General features: G+C 40.6%; 1 protein-coding gene across 2 annotated transcripts; it reads left to right on the forward strand.

Annotated features, from left to right (window-relative positions):
* The first annotated feature begins 1,299 nt into the window (after window positions 1-1,299).
* On the forward strand, window positions 1,300-23,146 carry LOC125249496 (C3a anaphylatoxin chemotactic receptor-like). 2 transcript variants are annotated; one of them, XM_048161800.1, is made up of 2 exons: window positions 1,300-1,697; window positions 21,810-23,146. In XM_048161800.1, the coding sequence occupies exons 1-2, from the start codon at window positions 1,694-1,696 to the stop codon at window positions 22,694-22,696; spliced, it is 891 nt and encodes a 296-aa protein (XP_048017757.1). In that variant the 5' UTR covers window positions 1,300-1,693; the 3' UTR covers window positions 22,697-23,146. The 2 variants fall into 2 exon arrangements, with proteins under 2 accessions (XP_048017757.1, XP_048017756.1); XM_048161799.1 differs by lacking the exon at window positions 21,810-23,146 and adding an exon at window positions 4,520-5,807 and having other exon boundaries at window positions 1,373-1,697.
* The last annotated feature ends 456 nt before the right edge of the window (window positions 23,147-23,602 follow it).

The following is a 23,602-nucleotide window of genomic DNA, read 5'->3' on the forward strand; positions in this document are numbered from 1 at the left end:
TAACCCAACTGTTGGGTTAAATGTTTGCCCAATCTGCTGGGTAGTTTTATTTAACTCAACTATTGTTTGAAAATGACTATATGGCTTACTTAAAATGAATCTAAAATGAAATTAAAATGTTCATTTATTAAACATATTAATAAACGTTAATTTTCAAGATATTTTGGGTTCATTTTAAGTAAGCAATACTGTAATTTTTAAACAATAGTTGAGTTAAGTAAAACTACCCAGCAGGTTGGGCAAACAACAGTTGGGTTAAAACAACCCAATCGCTGGGTTTGTCCATTTTCAACCCAACTTGGGTTGTTTTTAACCCAGCATTTTTTAGAGTGTATATATATTATTAATATTAGTATCTTGATTAATTGATTGATTGATTGATTGATTGATTGATTGACCTGATCTTATAATGTCTTGTAGTCTCTAATAGGGTTTTACCAAAAAAATACAAAATAAAAAAAATTAAAACAGCATGTGTCAGTTACGTACTTTTATTTTTTATTGACTTGTGAAATCGTAGCAAAAATGGAAGTGCTCTAACAACAGTTATTAGCTGAATATATTAATAAATGACGATTGACATTGAACAAAAAACACAAAATAGAAAAACAAAATAGATGTATGCCTAATGAAGACCAAGTTCCAGTGAAATATCTTCACAATCCTTGGTGATGTCTTTAACTCCATCATTTTGGTATGAGTGAATGGCTGTTTCTCTTTACAGATGATGAGGTTGTGGGGAGTAATAGATAATTATGTTTATGAAGGCTAAAAGTATTGAACTGAATTGACAGTATGAGCCCTTTACAATGTTTAAAGGAAAAGTCACGGGATAGCTTTAATGATCTTTTGTTTGTTTCCTTGTTTGTTTGATTGAACAGAGCTGGTCACACCTACATGTTCTGTTAAAATAATAAAAAAGAAAAATGACATGATTGGTAGGAAACCAGTTATAATTTGAAAGTTAAAATTTACAGAGATTTTAAGAAAGAAATAATTTACCTGTTGAGAATTGTACAGTCTGTGGCTGAGCTCCAGAAACCCATGATGTGGCTTTGACAGTTACAGATTTGAAAAACAAAAATGAGGGAATAAAGACCCCAAAACTCTAACACGAAGAACCATTTTAGCATATAAAGGGTTCTTCAGGACCATACGGTTCTTATTATTGTAAAGAACCATCGTTTTTTAGAGTGATAGCCACCTGTGGTTCTTAGAATGATGGCAAACTTCAGCAATTCTTGCTAATGAAATATGTTGATAAACAATGAACATGCACACTTGTCTTTGTGTGTTTCTAGTCATTAATGTTTCATTTTTACTTCAGTTCAAACACTGAAACATAATTTTATAATTCAATTCACATTGGCACTGTTATCCAAAATATGTAAGGGATATACATGTTTTGTCAGTTCATACAATTAAATTGAATTCTAGCACCATGCTCTATGCTTGAGCTACAGGAACATTCTGTTGCAGGAAAGGTTTTGCTGTACATGCCCACTTCCCACTGTGATGCCACACTTTTGTAATCATTTCATCAAGTCTACTGAAGGCCACTATCAGTAACAGCAAATCAGCCTATAGATGTAGTGCAGGGTTTGCTGTCTGGTATAAAACCATCTGTCAGGAAGACCGAGAAGACATACCAAGATCAAGACTCGGCTTGTCCCAGTTCATTAACAGCTCAAAAATGGGTAAGAACTGAATATGTGTATTATGCTTTTTAAACGCCTCTCAGAACGTAGTAAAATGCTTAAGATAAAGAAAATCCACAGTGATAATATAATATAATATAATATAATATAATATAATATAATATAATATAATATAATATTCTTTAGTCTGTATTTAAATGTATCTCATGAATACATTTGCCATACAGTTTAAAAATTTGCTCTCTCTCTCTCTCTCTCTCTGTTACTTTTTTAAATAATTTATAAAATGGGGATATTATTTTTCACATTAATACAACTGGACAATGGACAATACATAATTAAGCACAAATGTTAAATTACAGAATAGGAAATTATTACACACATTTCTCAATACTTAGGTCACTTTTGCAAAACTCTTCACACAGTGAGCACAACAGAAGTCTATGTGGGCTAAACTGAGGATCAAGTTATCATTGCTTTGGCACAAAATGCATTCAATGATTACATCTCTCAAATTTCATGAATTCTTTTCTCACTCAGACACAACAACTGCCAAAACTCTTTGTACATACACCAATTTGCACATGCTTACATACTGTTTTCAAAACTGTTAAACTTATGTTCAAAACAATAACATAATACAAAACTGAATAAGACAGCAATTTGCTACATTCCTACAGTAATATTTTAATGAAATATATTTTAAATCTTGAAATTAAATGCTATAAAAACAATTGGACAGTTGGACCAGCCACAGCTGATTCTCATTGTAGGTGCTATGCTTTCAATTTCATTACAAAAGGAGACAACATAAAATATTGATGAATTCTGCATAATGTCTGATTCATTCCAGTAACATATATTGCAGTGAATTATAAACAGAGATGTGTCCTTGTTTTACACAAGAAAAATGTGTAAAACAAATAAAAGTAAAAGTAAATAAACTTTTTGTGCATGCAGCTGCATTTAAAAAATATAATCTATAACTGCTGGAATGACAGCATTGTAATGTTAGACCGAACTGCATTTGGTCTTCTATATTCAATGTGTTTGCTTTCTGTATTGCATCTAAAGATCAATTCACACAACACCAACAGACATCAACAGACACTTTGTCGGGTTTTGTCGGATCAGTGTGTTACCCATCAGAATCTGTTGCCATCTATCGGTGCTTGTTTTCGCTGACTGAACACACTGAATCGAAATTAGAATGTTTGATAAGTGAGGTGCTGTAATCTGGTGACTGTCGCCGTTGGTCTGTGTCTGTCAGTGCAGTGTGAATTGGTCTTTTTCCATAATTACACTGTAAAAACATTAAAGGGATAGTTCACCCTAAAATGAAATTAAGTTATTATTTACTCACCCTGGTGTTGTTCTAATACTGCATGCCATTCTTTCTTTTTTGGACTACAAAAGGAGAATTTTCAAAACATGTCCAGTTCGCGCTCATCCATAATGACAGTGTCTAGTTTTTTTTAAATATACACAAAAGTATTACATAATGTGCAAGCTTTTTATAAAAGCTTGATGCTGGTTGCTATTCACTGCCATTACACAGTTGTTGTTTTTTTTTGTTTTGTTTTGTTTGTTTTGTTTTTTTAAATTCACCATTTGTGATCCGAAAGGGAAAAAGGGCATTCGACATTCGAATAACACCAGGGTGAGTAAATAATGAGTTACAGTTTTTTACAATCGTTAGGACACATTTCTCAATACTTAGGCCACTTTTTCAAAACTCTTCACACAGTTTTCTTTTGTAAAATTTCTTAACAAAACAAGAATAACACTGTCTGTTGTTTATAATTCACTGCAGTTTGTTACATGAACCTTGTTTACATAACAGTATAAAATTATTCTGAAGTTGTCCTCTTTGAATGGATGATAATGAAATTGAAAAACGAATGCTTGTGTAGGTGTTCAGTTTCATCTAATTGCTTTGATAGTATTTGATTTTTTAGATTCAGCATATATTTCATTACAATATTACTGTAGAAATGTAGCAAATTGCTGTCTTATTCAGTTTTGTATTATGTTATTGTTTTGAACATAAGTTTAACAGTTTTGAAAACAGTATGTAAGCATGTGCAAACTGGCCTGTACGTACAAAGAGTTTTGGCAGTTGTTGTGTCTGAGTGAGAAAAGAATTCATGAAATTTGAGAGATGTAGTCATTGAATGCATTTTGTGCCAAAGCAATGATAATTGATCCTCAGTTTAGCCCACATAGACTTCTGTTGTGCTCACTGTGTGAAGAGTTTTGCAAAAGTGACCCAAGTATTGAGAAATGTGTTCTAACGTCTGTAAACAACTGTAATTTAGTACTGCTAATTTAAGTGCATTTTAGCATGTTTTCAAAACTCCGTCAATTAGCCATTTTTGTGACATTGCTTTGATTCACAATTCACTCATTTTTCATAATTTGTTATCTTCCCACTAAAAATTAAGTGATGAAGTGACTGATTTCCACATTAATGACTTATTGCCACAATAATGGCAAAGCGTGAGGAAAATGCTAAAAGTTTCTTATTCAAAATTATAAACAGACTCTTCATACATGACAAGACAAAACATATCTTTAAAGATTAAATCAGACAGCATAAATTATGTGAAGTACTGTAGTACTGTACATTTTTTGTTTTTCCTCTTCTGTCGGTGTGTTTCATTTTGTTGCTTCAGAATATTTGCTTTGATCAAGATTTAAGAACAACAACAAAAAAGTTTTATTTTAGGTGCATTTTGGTGTGTGAAACTGCATGCAAAAATTATGTTGCACATGAAACACCAAAATGTTAAGATGATGCATCAAAAACAGACCCAAAAGCAGCCCTCAACTGTTTTCTCTTTCTTTTTTTCATTGTGTAGAAAACACAAGTTTTGGACATGAAAACTTTACCGGAGGCACAACAAACAATACCACTATACAGCCTATGAATTGCTTTACGATCTTTTTAATATGCATTTCCATTCCCACCTTCATTGTTGGTTTCATTGGAAATGGGCTTGTCATATTTCTGACCGGCTGCAGAATGAAGACGACAGTCAACTCTATTTGGTTTCTCAACTTGGCGATTGCAGACTTCATCTTCATATTATCCATGATGATATCCATGATGATACTTCCTTTTATTGTCAACTTTTCATCCTTAGGGTATGTTATCTCCATGATGGTAACACTAAACCTGTTTGCTAGCATTTTTTTTCTTGTAGTCATCAGTCTGGACCGATGTCTGTGCACAACAATGGTTGTTTGGGCTCAAAATAACCGAACTGTACTGAGAGCCAGGATCATCTGCGTGATTGTGTGGGTTTTATCCATCAGCTGCAGCATCCCTTCCTTCGTGAATGAGTTTCCTACTACATTTCTGGTCACATATGAATTTTTAGTGGGCTTTCTCATCCCCTTCCTGATCATTGCATCTTCACACATTGCTGTTGGAGTACGAATCAAACGACTCAAAACGGAGAAGCAGCACAGGTCGTACCGGGTCATTATCGCTATCATCCTGACTTTTTTTGTATGTTGGTTTCCATACCATGTTTGCATTTTTATTGTAATAAAAATGGATAACTGGGGTGCCAGTGATGAAGAAGTATTTCTGACAGCATTTGACTTATTTGAGCATTTGAGTATCTATCTGGTTTTTCTAAACAGCTGTCTGAACCCCATTCTCTATGTGTTCATGTGTGATGAATATAAGAAGAAGCTGAAAAAGTCTCTGCTGCTGGTGTTGGAGACGGCGTTTTCTGAAGAACATCTGATCTTTAGAGGAAGGCAGATACAAAAGGATGAGCAGAACACGAAAAGCACCTTTGAATCGTTAGATATGTAGAAAAACAGTTTCTAAATGATTGTGACCACTATAACCATATATCTCACCATTAACCACTGTTTTTTTTTTAAAACAGCAATTTGGATGGGATTGTATTATATTTCAGTTCTGTGCCTCAGTTTTCTCTTGTTTCTGTTAGTCTTTATAGGTTACAAACTGTTTGATTAAGTGGTCACATGGTGTTTCATGATTCTTTGATTGGTTTGTTCTGCCTATTTTAGCCCTGTTTTTCTTTCAGTTCATTGTAAGTTCTGCTTCACTTTGTTCAAGTTTGTTATTCAGTGTTTCTTTTGTTAATAAAATACAGACTGCTGCATTTAGATCTGTTTCTCCTCATTGCAACCAATTTGTGGCAATGGACCCTTTTCACAGACTGTGATGATGTTTTAACGGTCATGAGCATTGTAAATCCAGCCACGTTTTTTATATTTATTTTTTTTAAGTTAGTATTATGTACATTTTTAACACTGTACTTTGTATTATATTACCTTTTCATCAAATTACAAAAAAATAGTTAATGCTGCCGTGAATACAATGTGGAAGTGATGGTAAAATCGACATCTTTCTCTCTTCTGTTATCAGATTCTCTATATTTTTTTCCTCTTTTTGAAAGTCATGAAAACATGTGTGGCAGTTTTCTATAGGTCTAAAATCACATTAAAGGCCGTTGTATGCTGAGCGGTAAGGAAAGTATGCCTCGTTCTCACATTCTTTCTGAGAATTGTTGTGTTGTTGGGAACAAACCCATCAAAGATGAGTTTCTCAGGATTGCAGGTCAGTGGCATAGAAATTGGTTTAAATGAGGCTAATCTGATAATTGATGTTCAGTTAATAACATCTTGCTGGATATCTTGAGGATTTCCAGTGTGGTTGGACGCATTGATGACACGCGTATTCCCATCATCGCACCTTCCGAAAATGAAACAGATTACTGTATGGAATGGAAGGATGCCAGGTGAAAGTATAGTCTGAGATATATGCCATAACCACCACCACAGCTATTAAATAAACACAAATTATTCACAATTTACTTGGTCATCTTTCCTACAAATACGAAACCAACAGTTATTCTTTTTCCTGTTGGAGTTTAACCCTCAGGGGTCTGAGGATTTTCAGTGCCCTGGAGAAGTTTTGACATGCCCTGACATATGTGCTTTTTTCAGTTGTTCATAAACGTATTAATGTGTCATTACACTGTATTCAGCACAAACTAGGCTACAATAATATGTGAGGAACATGTATGTACATGTTTGTGTTTTTGAAGGAATAACTTTTATGCGTGGTTATTGAAAAAACAAAAAACTTAAGTCCACTCACAATACTTAAACACTTGGTTGGTCGTGCTTCCAGCATGCTGTGTTTTCAGGTGCATGGCCTTACGGGCCACCCTGGAATACCACCTTATGTGTTGAGTTTCTGTGGGATATTTAGTTAATTTGTAAGAACTTTAGTTATGTTGTAGGCCCTTTTTCCGGCCTCCATGACTATGTGCCTACAGTATGGTCTGTCTGTTAGGTTGAGCTTCGTACTTCCCTTTGGGTTGACTAATTGTGCTTAGCTCCCTAAGCTGGTCATTGGTCGTAGACTTCTATGAAGTCTCCCGTTGAGACCAGCCCTTAGGCTAGTTTGTGCTCCCCTGTACCAGGGTTTTTCTAGCGCACGGCCTCCTCAGTGCTTTAATCAGACACTGAGTAGATCCTAGGATGAGCAGATTATACTCCCCTCAATACGAGGGTCTATAGCGCTCAGCTGAGTTCTGCTCTCCGGGATGCCCATCTCTGTGTGTGGGTTGCTCACTGCTCTTTTGCAGTCGCTCTTACTTGCTCTCTTCTCTGAAGAATGAACTTTGGAGATTCTGTGTATCAGACAGGGCTGGCCTAGACTATGTTTGGCTTCTGCTAGATTAGTATGGCCACCTTGGTGGTGCTGAGAGTGACTTCATTCCCCTCTAGTGACTGGCCAGGGTTCCTTTCAGTTTCCTGGCCACATTCCCTTTAATGGACCACTTTCCATGGAATGCTGGTCCCAGATGCCTTGAGCAGCCTTGGAAGGCTTTTTGCGGGAGGCCTCTTTTAGGCTCAGCTTGGGCTGTTGGCCGTAGGGAATGCTGTCACTGACAGCCTTGCGTGACCCGAGGGGGAGTTGCTCCCGGCTTTTCTCTGGAACTGCTAAAATTATTATCTATTAAAACTGTTGCAGTTTTTGCATGGTATATCCACCTGTGGTTCTTAGAATTACAGCAAATTCAATGAAATGTCTTTGCTAATGAAATATCTTGATAAACAATTAACATGTAGCCACTTGTCTTTGTGTGTTTCTAGTCATTAATGTTTCATTTTTACTTCAGACCAAACATAACCTACTATTTATGTCACTTCAGTTTTAATCACTGAAACATAATTGTATGATCCAATTCACATTGGCACTGTTATCCAAAACATTTAAGGTATATACATTTTTATCAGTTTATACAATTAAATTGAATTCTAGCACCATGAGCTACAGGAACATTCTGTGGCAGGAAAGACTCTGCTGTACATCTATAATCATATCATCAAGTCAGCTGAAGGCCTATCAGTAAAGCAAATCAATGTAGTGCAGGGTTTGCTGTCTCTGTCAGCAAGACTAAGACATACCAAGATCAAGACTCGGCTTTTCCCTGCATTAACAACTCAAAAATGGGTAAGAACTGAATATTTGTTTTACTCACATGACATATTTTTTAAACGCCTCTCATAGTGTAGTAAATGCAAAACTGTTTAAGATACAGTCAATGCACAGTGCCTGCTTAAACCAATCAAATCAATATAATATAATATAATAAAATGTAAACTATTCTATGTAAATGTATCTCATCATGAATACATTTGCCACAATTTAAAAATGTATATATATATATATATATATATATATATATATATATATATATATATACACACACACACAGTCAAACCAAAAGTTTTTCAGACGTTTTTGTTTTTGATATTTTTACTAGTGGGTGCCGGACACTATAGTTCATTTATGTAAGTGAGGATAGCAAAATAAACTGTCACATATTATACCCAAAAATTCTTCATACAGTGGACTACCAGTAAAATTGATAAAAACCAAAGACCAAAAAATATTCAGACACATTGACCTGACCATGTTTTGCTCAAGTGTTATCTGACATAATTAAGATTAATATTTTCTGACACAGTTTAACTACTGTCATATTTTATTACCATTTTTTAAACTATAGTGAGTAAACTGAAGTAATGAATGAAATGTAGGTGTCTGCATAAATTTTAGTTTGACTCTTTGTGTGTGTGTATATATATATATATATATATATATATGTGTGTGTGTGTGTGTGTGTGTATTTATATATATATAAATGTCTATATATAGACATTTTTTGAAAATTCTCCTTTTGTGGTCTCAAAAAGAAAGAAGGGCATACAGCATTAGAACAACACCAGGGTGAGTAAATAATGACTTCATTTTCATTTTCATTTCAAGAAAGCTCTTCGAATGCTTTTGCTTTTGACGTGCTGTAATTTGATGACTGTCGCCACTGATCTGCGTCTGTCAGTGCAGTGTGAATTGGCCTTTTCCACCATTACACTGCAAAAGCATTCAAGAGAAAGTTCACCCTAAAATTAAAATTTAGTCATTATTTACTCACCCTGGTGTTGTTCTAATGCTGTATGCCCTTCTTTCTTTTTGAGACCACAAAAGGAGAATTTCAAAAAATGTCCAGCTCGAGCTTGTCCATATAATGGCAGTAAATAGCGACCAGCATCAAACTTTTAAAAAAACACAAAGTAGCAGAATGATCCTGTGCAAAGTGTTCAGGGGTATACGATGTAATTTGGTGAAATGACAGTCAGAATGACAGTTGACAGATGTGAATGTGATAATTTTTTGTTGCAACGAACACAACAGATATATTTACCTCAGAGAAAACAAGTACATGGATTGTATTTCATGTCAAGTTTTAGCTCATCTTGATTTCTCACAACTTATGTGCTTTATCTGGGCGAGTTGGAGTGAACTATGGTGCTAACAGAGCCTCACAAACACACAGTCGAGCACGGAAGACCAACAGCCAAGGTCAGGATTTTCATTAAAATAATACATTAAATTTCAATTTTCACCCCAAAACAATTGATTTGTTTTTTTATCAAATACCCCCGAAAACTTGTGTATAGCACGTGTTGCTTAGGATCATTCTGTGATACTTTTGTATCTTTTTTAAAAAGCTTGATGCTGGTCGCTATTTACTGTCATTATGGATGAATGTGAGTGGGACATTGTTATTTTTTTAATTCTCCTTTTGTGATCCAAAAAAGTAAGAAGTGCATATTAGAACACAAGGGTGAGTAAATAATGACAAATATTTTCATTTAATGGTGAACTGTTCCTTTAAAAATTGAGTTTAAGAACTGCTAATAAGAGCATTTTTCAATATTTATCATGTTTTCAAAACTCAGTCAATTAGCCAATTTTGTGACTTCATTGCTTTGATTCACAATTCAATCATGATCATGTCTGTCACAATTCGGAATACTGATGGTCACATAAAGCTTTAGGATAATACCCAAAGTTTTTTTCTTCAATAGTTTTAACAAACTCCTCATACATGACAAGACAAAATATTTCTTTAAAGATGAAATCAGGCAGCAGAAATGATGTGAAATACTGTTTTTATGTTAAATGTCCCTATTTCTTGTCAGTTTATCAAAAAAGAAAGCATTTTTTTCCACTCCTGTCGATGCGTTTTATTTTTTATTTGACACTTCAGAATCAGACATGGGTAGAGTATCCAAAAACTGTAGGCAACTCAAGTAAAAGTACAACTAGAAATATTTACTCAAAGTAAAAGTGAAGGTAATAATCATAATAGTTACTTAAGTAAGAGTAAAAAGGTATCCAGTGAAAAAAACACTCAAGTACCTAGTTAGACTACTAGTTACTTTGTAACTATATATAGGGTGAATTGCCCTAATGTGGGACATTTTTTGCATTTCAGACTTCTGTGACATATTGCAATTTGTAGCCAAAACATTAAATTCACACACAATACCATTTTAAAAACCCCAGGATGTCTCCTAATCAAATCAAAAGATAAAATGGAGATAACACATTCATAAAAGAAATTATAGACATATTAGTGCTCTTAGTGCAAGTCGTCTAAAACAATTTGGTGTTTCCTAATGTGGGACAGTTGTATCCCTAATGTGGGACACTGAAAATTCTATGATAAAAGGCCAAAATCTATGATGATAATAATAAGAATAATGATAATAATAATGATAATGATGGTAATAATAATAATCATAATAATAAAAGGTCTATGAAAAGGCCAAAGTCTACGATAAAAGGCCAAAATCAATTGATTCATGCAGAATAGTAAAAATCTTCTTAAGTTAGTAATTATCTTGGTTATGGATGGATTGATTGATAATTGAACATCATCAGAAAAATAATACAACATGATAGTTTTGATGCATTTATTGTAAAGACATTAGGCAACTATTTTCATAGGCTATGTTATGTAATATATAGAAAATAATTAAATGCAGTCAGAATTCTTCAATGTTCTCTTCAACATATAGCCTAGGCTTATTTGAAGGCAAAATATAAAATCTTGTAACCTGCAAAAAAATAAATAAAAAAAAACCTTGAACAAACTTTAGGCTAGATTTAACATTGAGTAAAAATTCATAAATATGCTGCGAACTGCATAAATGTTTATTTGGCATAATGTTTTTTATTTTACTAAACAACAAACACACACAATCATTCTATTATTGCACAACAACACTAAAACACTGTAAATAACCATTACAATAACAATTACCTCGGTTCCCTGAGATACGGAACAAGTACTGCGTATGGGGGAAAGGTCTCCTTTTTCCCCGTTACTGAAGCCTTTTTCAATAACGCAGTGTAACTGCATCGTCATTGGTTCACTCATAGACAAGTTGTTGAACCAATGACGGCGTGGCATAGCTGCGCGACCTATGGCGACAGAGCGCGCGAATATTCCCGCCGAAATGGGCGGGGTTTAGGGCTATATAAGCGGGCGTTTCGCCATAGGATTTCAGGTCATTCGACTGAAGCGAAGACACTGAAGCCGCAGCCTCGTGGCACGGCATGTAACGCAGTACTAGTTCCGTATCTCACGGAACCGAGGTTACGTTAGTAACCGAGTACGTTCCCTTTCGATACTTCACTCGTACTGCGTATGGGGAACGAATTCAACCGCGCCGTGCCACGGCAGGGAACGACTGGACTTGTCTTGGGCACCGTGAGGGAACCAGAGGACAAGTGAGAAGGCCGGAGCCGTCGAACCCTCGTTACACTACACAAAGGGAGTTAACTCCCAGAGTGGCATGAAGCGGAGCTCGATAGAGGCCGCTGGATCATACCGAGAGGACCCAAGCTTGTAAGGTCGGGACGTCCAAATGATAAAATCTGACAAAAGTGGATGGCGAGGACCAGCCGGCCGCCTCACAGATGTCTTTAATCGGAACTCCACTAGACCAGGCCCAAGAGGAAGCCATTCCTCTAGTAGAGTGAGCTCTAACTCCTATGGGGCAGTCGAGGCCCATAGAGGAGTAACAAAGAGCAATAGCGTCGACTATCCAACGCGAAAGACGTTGCTTTGAGACTGAAGACCCCTTAGTGCGGCCACCAAAGCAGATAAAGAGCTGATCAGATTGCCGAAAAGGCTGTGATCGATCAACGTAGGTCCTTAATGCCCTGACAGGGCAGAGTAGTTCCAGCTCTCGCTCGTCCGACGAGGGAGGAAGCGCTGAGAGGGAAATAACCTGTGCTCTGAATGGAGTCGAGAACACCTTAGGGACGTAGCCATGCCTAGGTTTCAAAACGACTTTGGAATCGTTGGGCCCGAACTCAAGGCATGCAGGGCTCACGGAGAGGGCCTGCAAGTCACCAACTCGCTTAACCGATGCTAGTGCAAGTAGCAGAGCGGTTTTGAGCGTCAGGGGCCTGATGTCAGCTAAACGCAGTGGTTCAAAGGGAGGCCCTTTAAGAGCTCTGAGGACCAAAGAGAGGTCCCAGGTGGGAACAGTGAGAGGACGAGGAGGATTTAATCGCCTAGAACCTCTCAAGAAACGCACCACAAGGTTGTTTCGTCCCACCGACTGGCCAGCGATAGGAGCGTGAAACGCTGCAATGGCTGCTACGTAAACTTTGAGCGTTGAAGGGGTGCGACCCAGATTCAAACACTCCTGGAGAAAAGACAGTATCGGAGATACGTCACACTCCACTGGGTCTATGTTGCGTGTAGAACACCAGTCAACAAAGACCGACCATTTCTGGGCGTAGAGGCGTCTCATGGACGGAGCTCTCGCCTGAGAAATGGTATTCAGCACGTCCCCGGGGAGGTTAGCAGGCTCCCGTCGAGGGACCAGAGGTGCAGAGCCCAGAGTTCTGGCTGGGGATGCCAAATCGTCCTGTTCGCCTGAGAGAGGAGGTCCCGTCTCAGGGGGATCGGCCACAGAGCTTTTGTGGAAAGCCTGAACAGCTCTGAGGACCAAACTTGGCTCCTCCAGAGCGGGGCCACCAGGAGGACTCTGTGCTTGTCTTCCCTGATTCGTCTGATGACCTGTGGAATCAGAGCGATCGGGGGAAAAGCGTAAAGGAGGGTGCTGGGCCAGACATGGGAACATGAGAACCGTCTGGGGGTGGAGCATCCACTCGTCTGAGGGGACATTGCTCCGAGATAGCATGTCTGCTCCCAAGTTTGTTCTCCCGGTTATGTGACTCGCCCTGAGCGACTGAAACCTCGGTGATGCCCATTCCAGAAGATGCTTCGCCAGAGCGCATAAGCGGCTGGACGAAAGACCGCCCTGGTGATTTATGTATGACACCACTGTCATGCTGTCCGACTGGACTAAGACGTGGCGCCCTGTCAGGTGTGCCTGGAATGCATGAAGGGCTCGAATCACTGCCAACATCTCAAGGCAGTTGATGTGCAGATGGCATTCTTCGTGAGACCACGAGCCGAAGGCCGGTCTGCCCTCGCAAAGAGCGCCCCAACCTGTGTTGGACGCATCCGTTGAGAGCACTGTCCTTCTGGACACCGCCTGTAGGGGTACCCCTTGGCTGAACCATACAGGGTTCATCCAGGGTTTCAGAGCTGCCAAACAGGCCTGATTGACCCTGAGACGCAGGCGGCCATGCCGCCAGGCGTGAGAAGGGACCCGGAACTTCAACCAGTACTGCAGAGGCCGCATCCGAAGAAGGCCGAGCTGCAGAACCGGGGAGGCGGAAGCCATCAGCCCTAGCATCCTCTGGAAAAACTTCAGAGGGAAATAGGCTCTGTTCCTGACCGATGCCGCGAGCTGCTGAATGGCCAGAGCGCGCTCTGGAGATACTACAGCCATCATACAGACTGAGTCGAACACTGCACCCAGGAACGTTATACGCTGGTTGGGGAGCAGTGAGCTCTTGGCAAAGTTGACCCTGAGACCCAGGCACTCCAAGTGGCTGAGTAACACGGATCTGTGATGCTCCAGCTCGGCTCGTGACTGGGCTAGGATGAGCCAGTCGTTGAGGTAATTGAGAACCCGGATTCCCATCTGTCTTAGTGGGGAAAGCGCCGCGTTCATGCACTTGGTAAAAGTGCGAGGAGCTAGGGACAGTCCGAATGGAAGGACCGTATATTGGTAAGCCACACCCTCGAACACGAATCTCAAGAATCGCCTGTGATGGGGGGCTATCTGGATGTGAAAGTATGCATCTTTCAGGTCCAGCGAGCAGAACCAGTCCCCGGGGCAAACCTGCGCGAGGATCTGCTTCAGCGTTAGCATCTTGAACTTCCGTCTCATGAGGGAGAGGTTCAAGAGCCTGAGGTCTAAGATGGGTCTGAGACCGCCATCTTTTTTGGGAACTAGAAAATAACGGCTGTAGAACCCCGAATTGCTCTCTGAGGGGGAGACTATTTCTATAGCTCCTTTCCTCAGAAGAGACGTGACTTCGGCTCGGAGGATATGAACGTCATCCGTGTTGACTGAAGTCTGAAGCACCCCGCTGAAGCGCGGGGGCCTTCGGGCGAACTGAAGTGAGTAGCCTCGACTTATGGTTCCCAGAACCCAGCTTGACACTCCGGGGATGGCCCGCCAGGCCTCGGCCCGCGTGACAAGGGGCTGAATGGTATCGGGTGACGGGCCGCCAATCGGGGCCCCGTGCACCGGAGAGAGTGGAAGAGGAACTTCGCTCTTTCTTAGAGAAGGTAGAATATTCATAGTGTTCGCCATAAGAATAGCGTTTTGCATGGACGCAGCACTGGGCCCAGTTAGCACAACACTGAACATCTCCCACGCCCGGAGCTGAACGAGGCGGAGGGGGGGTGGAACGAAAGAGCTTTTGGGGTGGTCCGGCTGTGGCGAGACTTTGCCCCATCCTCTTCCTTCCTGAAATATCAGGAGGGCTTAGGAGGCGTCGGGTCCAGCGTAATCTTAGGCCGGGGTCCCTGACGTTGCCTCGGGAAGGAGGAGCGCTTACAATGGCGCTGTTCCTTGGGTGGTGCTGCCTGAGAGGTAGAGGGGGCAGGTTTGTTCTGCTGAGCCGGCGCAGACTTGGGGCGGCTGGAAGCAGACGTGGAGCTAGGGCGTTTAGGCAGGAAGTGTCGCATAGCCTGAGACGACTTTTGTGCTGCAGTAAAACGCTCCGTAAAGCCCTCTACTGCTGGCCCGAAGAGACCAGAAGGAGAGACCGGGGCATCCAAAAAGGCCGTCTTGTCCATCTCCTTAATCTCGGTCAGGTTGAGCCACAAATGGCGCTCAAGCACGACCAGGCTGGCCATGGATCGTCCAATGGCCTGAGCTGTGGCCTTTGTGGCACGCAGGGCTAAGTCAGTGGCGCTGCGGAGGTCACGGAAGGCAGGTGCATCAACGCCGGACTCATCCAGAGAACGGAGGAGCTTCGCTTGAAACACCTGGAGAATAGCCATGGCATGCAGCGCTGAGGCAGCCTGGCCCGCGGACGTATATGCTCTGCCAGCCAGGGCAGAAGTGGTCCTGCAGGGCTTGGATGGAAGGGCCCTCTTAGTTTTCCAACCCACAGCCGTGGGGGGACAGAGGTGAGCCGCCACCGCTTCGTCCAGGGGCAGTAGATGCTCGTAACCCTTCTCTTCAGAGCCATCCACAGAGGTGAGAGCTGAATAATGCGTAGTACATAGGCGGGCAGAATACAGGGCGCGCCACGACTTCGTCAGCTCGTTGTGAACCTCTGGGAAAAACGGTGCGGCGCGTTGACGAGGGGCCTGGCGGGAACCCGGCAGGAACCACTCATCGAGCCTGCTCCGTGATGGCTCCACTGGCGGAGCCCATTCGAGGTCCAAAACCTCTACTGCTTTCGAAAGGATGCGGAAGAGCTCGGCATCCATACCCGGCTTGCAGTCAATGGGCTCCAGCGAGGGAAGGCGGGCGGGGTCAGAATCACCGGCCCAACCTTCGGATTCAGAGGCCGCGAGAGACATGACGTCATCAAGCGGCTCGTCCTCAGAACCGCCAAAAGAGATGAGGTCGCTCGCATCTGCCGAGGGACGCAGCTCAGGGCGGGAGAACAGGACGGGGGACTGCTCTCTCGGGGGAGAGGGTGAGGCACGCTGGGAAGCCGGCGTGACATCATCCAACTCCGTGCGCTGGGCCGCTCTGCCCTGCCGTCTCTTCCTAGCCGGCTCGCGGGAGGAAGATGGGAGGGCGCGAGCGGCGAGATCGCCTTCACTGAAGAAGGCGATCCGCGAGCGCAGAGAGGCGAGACTCATGTTCTCACAGTGAGAACACGAGGTCCCAGTGAGCGCGGCCTCTGCATGGGGTCTGCCCAGGCAGCCGACGCACTCACCGTGACCGTCGTCGTCATGCAGAGGGGCTCTGCATGTGCCACATGAGTGGCGCGGCATTTGTAACAACGCCGCCGCCGTGAAAACGGCGTTTGAGGGGCTCTTTTAGAGCGGCGAGGGCCGCTAGAGCAGTGAAAACCGCTGTTGGAAAGCTCTTTTAGAGCGGCAATAAACCGCGGGAAAATCGCTCTTTTAGGCGCGCCGGATGGCGGCAGGAGACGGGCTGGCAGGCGGCCGGAAGCGGGAAGCGGGCGGCTCGAGACGGCGCTCGAGGCGGCAGTCGACGAGGGCGCCGGCGCTTCTTCCTCGGCGAGCTCAGCAGTCCGCTGCGGGAGCCTCTTCGACGGCGCCGAGAGCTTCTTTCCAGGCGAGCTTCTTCCAGGCGGCGAAGGCTTCAGGCGGAGATCAGCGAGGAGCGATGTGAAGTCGTCGCTGAAGGAGAGAGAACTAAAATCCTATGGCGAAACGCCCGCTTATATAGCCCTAAACCCCGCCCATTTCGGCGGGAATATTCACGCGCTCTGTCGCCATAGGTCGCGCAGCTATGCCGCGCCGTCATTGGTTCAACAACTTGTCTATGAGTGAACCAATGACGATGCAGTTACACTGCGTTATTGAAAAAGGCTTCAGTAACGGGGAAAAAGGAGACCTTTCCCCCATACGCAGTACGAGTGAAGTATCGAAAGGGAACCTATAGTTTCACTGACATTCATGTATTTATGCGGGACCTACAAACACTAAACCTTAGGTGTCCCACATTATGCAGTGTCCCACTTTAGGGCAATTCACCCTACTATAGACCTATAATGTGTGTGTGTGTGTGTGTGTGTGTGTGTGTGTGTGTGTGTGTGTGTGTGTGTGTATAGCTACAGCAATACAATAGCATGTTATTTTTTAGATAGATATTTAAATTATTATCATAATTACATATATTTGCAACAAACACAGAATGATCAAATACACATTAAAGGATCTTCTTTCGTCTGTTCTCCAAAATGTAATCAAATGTATATTTCTGCAGGCACGTGTAAACTGGTTAACTGTACCTTCACAGAGGCATTAATTTTCAAGACGAACAGGCCACTGGCGCCGCCACTGCACAAGCGAGTGTTCATTTCATACTCTCTGAACAATGGTTGCTTACTTAATGTGTAAATTATGATATATATGTCCATAAAAACGGTGAAGAAATGCTACATACTTTGTTATCGTGGTGTAATAATAAGTTTGGTTGTGAAATGTCAGCTATTATTGGCTGTATTTGAAATCAAATGAAATCAATAGCTACCTGTGGAATAGGCCCTTTTCACAATGATGTCAGTTAACTTCCTAACTATCCGCAAAGCAGTGGATCTGTTATTCCGTCTTACCTTTGTGCTGGAGACTTCTCGGGAAAATGCTTTAATAACTTTAAATGCAAATTGTTCATGTCAAGAATTTACATGATCGGATTCTTTTGGTAACGTTATTTCCTTTCTGTAACTGCCTTGCTTAGGGTTTCCTCGAGTGGAAACTTTAGCAATGTTGTGTCCTTGAATTGCTGTCAGAGTTTTATCACAATGATTGTGTGTCCACACAAATCTGTTAGCCTATTTGGAATAACAAGAATATTGTCTTTAAAAACAAAATTTGTTTTAATCTTTATTTTTAGAAATTGGTAGGCTATGATAACGATATTGTTCTTGTGAGATGGAGTAATGGACACCTGAAAGTAGCACATCCACATAATACTCTGAAGAATTAATAGTGTGAAGATTTTAGATCATTTTACATCATACCAATTTAAACTGAACTGGTGCAATACAGTTTGCATAATTTGTAAGAAGTGTATTGAAAATACAAAACAGAAGTATTCGTTCATTTAATGTTATTCAATGGAGAAATAATTTGATTTAATTAATTTAATGCTGCTTTAACAATGAGTACTGTTGTAAATCCTCTATATATTTTTGTATGTGACAGTCTTGTTCTGCAATGAAGAGATGAATGATGACAAAAATGCCATGTACAGGAGTCAGTTTTTACAACATTAACAGTCTTCATGTAGAAATAGTATTATACCCAGACAGCAACATAGTGTGGCCCAGATCCGGCCCATATCTGGTACATATGGATTACACACGGATCAGATGGGCCGGATCTGGACCGACATTATGTTGCTGTCAGGGTATTAAACACAATTTTTATTATGTATGTCATATTTATCTAAATAAAACTGAAAATTAGACTTTTTTGATATTTAAAAATAATAAGCTTATGTTGATCTTCATTGTACATACAGGCACTGAAATAAGTAGCCTAGTACATTAAGCATTGAATTAAGTTGTTGTTTTTTTTCTGCACGTAAATGTCGGAAACATGCGTTTATTTCACAAATAGTACTGACAAATACATATAAACAGCTTCATCTGCAATAAAGACAGCAAAGTTTGCAAGTTACTACAGGCAGCAGAAAGTGTATGGATTCAGTGCTCCGTATTCAACTCCTCCGATTTCAAGCAGCAAATCTCTCTGATCAGTAAGTTCCTTTGAGATCTGCCAAACACCTCGCCTTGAATTTACATGAAATTAGGCGACTACAGTCATCCTCTAACCACGTTTGTGGCATATGTACAACTACTGGGTGCACGTCATTCAAGCGACGCTATATTCCACTATGCTGACAGAAGTGAGTATCCACCATAGACTGTAAAAAAAGATGGACTCCGCGACGCCACTTCCTTCCATTGTAACAAAGAATATACACTAACAAGAATACACTCACAGGCATTCAGTCACTGTACGGTCTCGTTAACGCATACCTACCTGCTATGCTTACCTCAAGGACTCCTCTAACGACTACTTACCTGTCTCCAGCGTTCACCAAGATCCCTAGTGTTCTCCTTGTCTTCTGTGAGTGTCTCTGTGTCTCGTCTGCTCCACGTCTGCCTGCCATCCACGTTCCCTGGGAAAAACAAGACAAGTATCAGTTACAAGAATATCATCTGCCACGAACTTTACCTGCATTCACTTACCTGCACTCTGCTATCACATCTGGTTGTTCAATAAAAGATCATTAACGTTATACCTGTGTCTCCGTCCCCTTCTGTACGTAACACTCATAAACACTGAATTATTACCAACATATGAAATTAAAATTAAGGACATGCATCAGAAAAATTGGGAATGTTGGACAATAAATATATGAATATAACAGCTTGATTTTGCAGTGTTGTCTAATGTCTGTTAAAGCAAAAGTGTCCAAAAGTGGAAATTATGCGATAACGGACACAGCAATGCATCATGTATTATAAGATCATTATGTTTGTAGCGTGATCCATTAAAACGTACAAAATTTTAGCCTATTTCAATTCAGATCTTGTGGACTGATACTATTATTACTATTACTCCACGAGGTCTGAAATATATTGTTCACTGCAAATATGATGATCTTAAATGTATTAATTATTAATTTACTATTAATAAATGTGTACAGTTGCATAAAATGGAAATACTCAATAAAGTAGGCTAACTACACTAACTCAGATGGATCAAAAACGAACAATTGAATATATATCAGCATGATAACAACTATGAACTTGAATGACCAAAACCATCTTTCTGAAAATTTTATTTGAAGCGTAATTTATTTTTTTGTTTTGACTCAAATCCCGCAATGTTTGCATGAAGAGGGCGAGGTTTATGACCTGTACTGCATCCAGCCACCAGGGTGCAATCAAAGAGCCCACAGCTTCACTTTTCAGGACGTATGAGGCACACCCGCAATCCACTGCTTCGAGTCCAAACGGAAGCTGTGTGACGTCATGTGAAAAGGGTCTATTGTTCACAGACATCCGCAGCTCATCTAATAAAGATCTTCATCGCTGACAAACAATAACGACAGACTTTGCTCAGTCGTTACAGAATGACCAAAACAGCATTTCAGATGCCGTCCCGTCACAAAGTCACAGTCTTTTTTGATGTGCATCATGGAAATAGCCAATATTCGGCTGTTTCCATCCATGATTATGCTCATTTTGGGATATCGCATTATAAAAACGCTGGATGGAAATGCCAAGATGCGCATAATTCTAAAAATGTGCATGAAAAAAATTATGTGCTCAATTGAGTAGGAGATTTTTTTTTTATGCGACATGAAAACATGCGCATAAATTACAATGGAAACACTTGAACCGAATAAATTCCTTGATGCTTTTCGATGGCATGGCATGACCGATCTCATTGCACAGCATCTGAAATGCTGTTTTGGTCATTCTGTAATGCCTGAGCAAAGTCTGTCATTAAAGTGGTTTGATATAGGCTAATTCCCTCCCTGAAGTGCCTCACACAATTGCATTCACAAATGCAAGATAACATGACAGCATTTAGTATTCATCTGCACGCTCTGACAAATAATTTATTATATGAAAATTATTATCTTTACAGCATGTAAGTTTATGCGGCGATGCGCTGTGAAATTATTGCGGGGCAAATTTATTATAATATTAATTTAATAATAAAAGTAGCCTTACCTAATAGTTATAACAATAGACTAGAATAATGTAACAGGTCTACATTAATTGGAAATGCCAAATCCTCTCAATATTGACTAAATTTGATGCTTTTGACAATCTCTGACTATCATCATCTCGTCTGTTGATGCAACCCAGCACAGGTGGTTCACATGATTAGTTCATGCTTTCAAAAATCATTAGTTCATGCTGAATGAAGTATTAATTCAGGTAGGCCTATTAGTAGGCTATATGTTTATTCAAGCAGGCTACCCTTATTGTATTGTAAGTGTTACCAGGCAGCGCTCATATTGAATGAGCTAGCCTTTGTTTGTAAAGGTAACTTAATCTATTTTTGATTTCTGTCAGCTTATTTCCGGTGTTGTGCCAAATTCTGTGACCCAACGAGTTATGTGTGTGAGTGCCGGTGACGTCACAGCAAAAAGCGCAAAGCCTGAGACTGACTGCATGTCTGAGAGTGCATCTGTAACCTACTGTCTTCAGCCAGACCATCTCCCGTGTGTTGCTCAGAGACGCAAAACAGTCCCGTAGCTTGTTTCGAACAATTTACATTGCCAAAATGGAGCAAAAACAGGCAATCTAAAATATAACTCACTCATATGAACGTTTTGTTTTTTGAACTGTTGTATAAAAACAATATTTATATTATGCATTTAGATTATGCATTAAACATGATTTAGCCCAGTCTTGAACATGATTAACAATGGACTGGTAACTAAGGTTCTAATTTGAACAACAACAATTAGATTCCTACTGAAAAATCAGAGCTGTAATAACTATCCAAAAATGATTTTAAAGACATATAATTCAAGAAAATCATTCCATTTCCATTTCCAACTCCAGTGAGCTGTTAACAATTGAATTGCTGAGTTGAATTTGTGAACTGAATGAGTTGGATTTCTGAATGAATAATTCTAATAGATTGAGTTTATCTTTCCCTTTTTTTTGTGCAGATAATGCAACCAATGCAACAACCATGCCAGGACCCTTATCAAGCATTGAAATCTTCAATATATTCATATATTTTGTCGTCTTCACTCTGGGTATCGTTGGAAATGGGCTCGTCATATTTGTGACTGGCTACAAAATGAAGACGACCATCAACTCCATTTGGTTTCTCAACTTGGCAATTGCTGACTTAATCTTCACCTTAGTCATCATCTTCTACATTATTACTGCCTTTAACAAGATGGTTTGGCACTTTGGTGACTTCATGTGCAAGTTTGTGAGCTTTGTGACGGTGCAAAACATGTTTGCCAGCATCTTTTTGCTGACCACTATCAGTCTCGAAGGTTGCCTGTTCACTTGGGTGATTTTTTGGGCTCAAAACAAGCAAACTCTGGTCAAAGCCAGGATCATCTGTGCACTTGTGTGGGTTTTATCCATCCTCTGCAGCATTCCCTTTGTCATCAGCCGCTTGGAAAAGGATAAAAAATGCATTTATAATTTAAGTCAAGTCACCTTCAAGTCTCTGGTCATTTATAGGTTTATGGTGGGTTTTCTCATCCCCTTCCTGATCATTGCATCTTCATACATTGCTATTGGAGTGTGGGCCAAATGTCTCAAAGGAGGAAAGAAGCATAAGTCATTCTGGGTCATTATATCTGTGATCATGGCCTTTTTCATATGCTGGTTTCCTTTTCATGTTCAACAGCTGTGTACTGTAATTGCCCATGAGAATGAGTGGAGTGACTTTAAACAAGTAATAGATGACATAGGGCCTTTTGTAAACTGCCTGGTTCATCTCAACAGCTGTCTGAACCCCATTCTCTACGTGCTCATGTGTGATGAGTTTAGGAAGAAGCTGAAACAGTCTCTGCTGCACTGTAAACCCAGATAGTACTACTAACTTATAAAGATCGAGTATGCTGTAATTAATTTCTGTTAAATCACTGATGCAACTTAAAACAATTACATTTTCTGAATGAGGAGTTTAGTTTTATTTTTGTGTAGCTCAACATTTTTGAGTAAACCCTTGTCCTTATTTATTATTTTTTAAGTTTACTGAGCGATATAAAGTGACATCATCCATGACACATCGTTGCTGATGTTACTGACGTAACCAAAGTTATCAGAAGAGTCCATTCAACATTACAGTTGCAGCCGATTTCAAGTTCCCAGCATGCTTTGCGTCACACTCTGTAAAGGCAGGAACACACCAAGTCAACGCCAACAAACTAGTGGTGACCAAAGCAGACTGTGGGGTTGGCTTACGTCGGCAGCATCTGTGTCCAAAGTTGCCTTGACACATCAAACCGACGCTCGACAGCCGACGGCCAAGTAGCATGTCTGTTCTGTGCCTGCATAAGAAGAAATGCCTTTCCGTACCAGCAGGTGGCAGTAGCTGAACAGCCAATCAGAATGATCAGATGGCCTGACGGACCGACGAGCTCCAACACCGATTCAACATGTCGAATTGGCCGGAAAAAAAGCAGACGAGGACCGACTTTAACCGACAATGCAGAACACACTGAGAAACTTAGTGTACGAACAAAAACTGCCTTGACAGACAGCCGTCGGCTTGGTGTGTTCCTGCCTTAAGGGGGAATAAATGTTGGAATTGAGTGTTATTTTGTGTGTTTTTGCACAAGATTAATAAAGGGGAAGATGTGTTATTAATGTTCTGTTATTTTGGTATGTAAAGATGTTTCTGTGATGTTGAAGTTTTGTAAGGTTACCATCATGGTGAAGAGTAGTGCCTGTAGTTAGGTCGAGAATGGGCTGTGAAATGTCAAGACTATAAATA

Source organism: Megalobrama amblycephala, linkage group LG16 (genome assembly GCF_018812025.1).
Source record: "Megalobrama amblycephala isolate DHTTF-2021 linkage group LG16, ASM1881202v1, whole genome shotgun sequence".
Taxonomy (NCBI): domain Eukaryota; kingdom Metazoa; phylum Chordata; class Actinopteri; order Cypriniformes; family Xenocyprididae; genus Megalobrama; species Megalobrama amblycephala.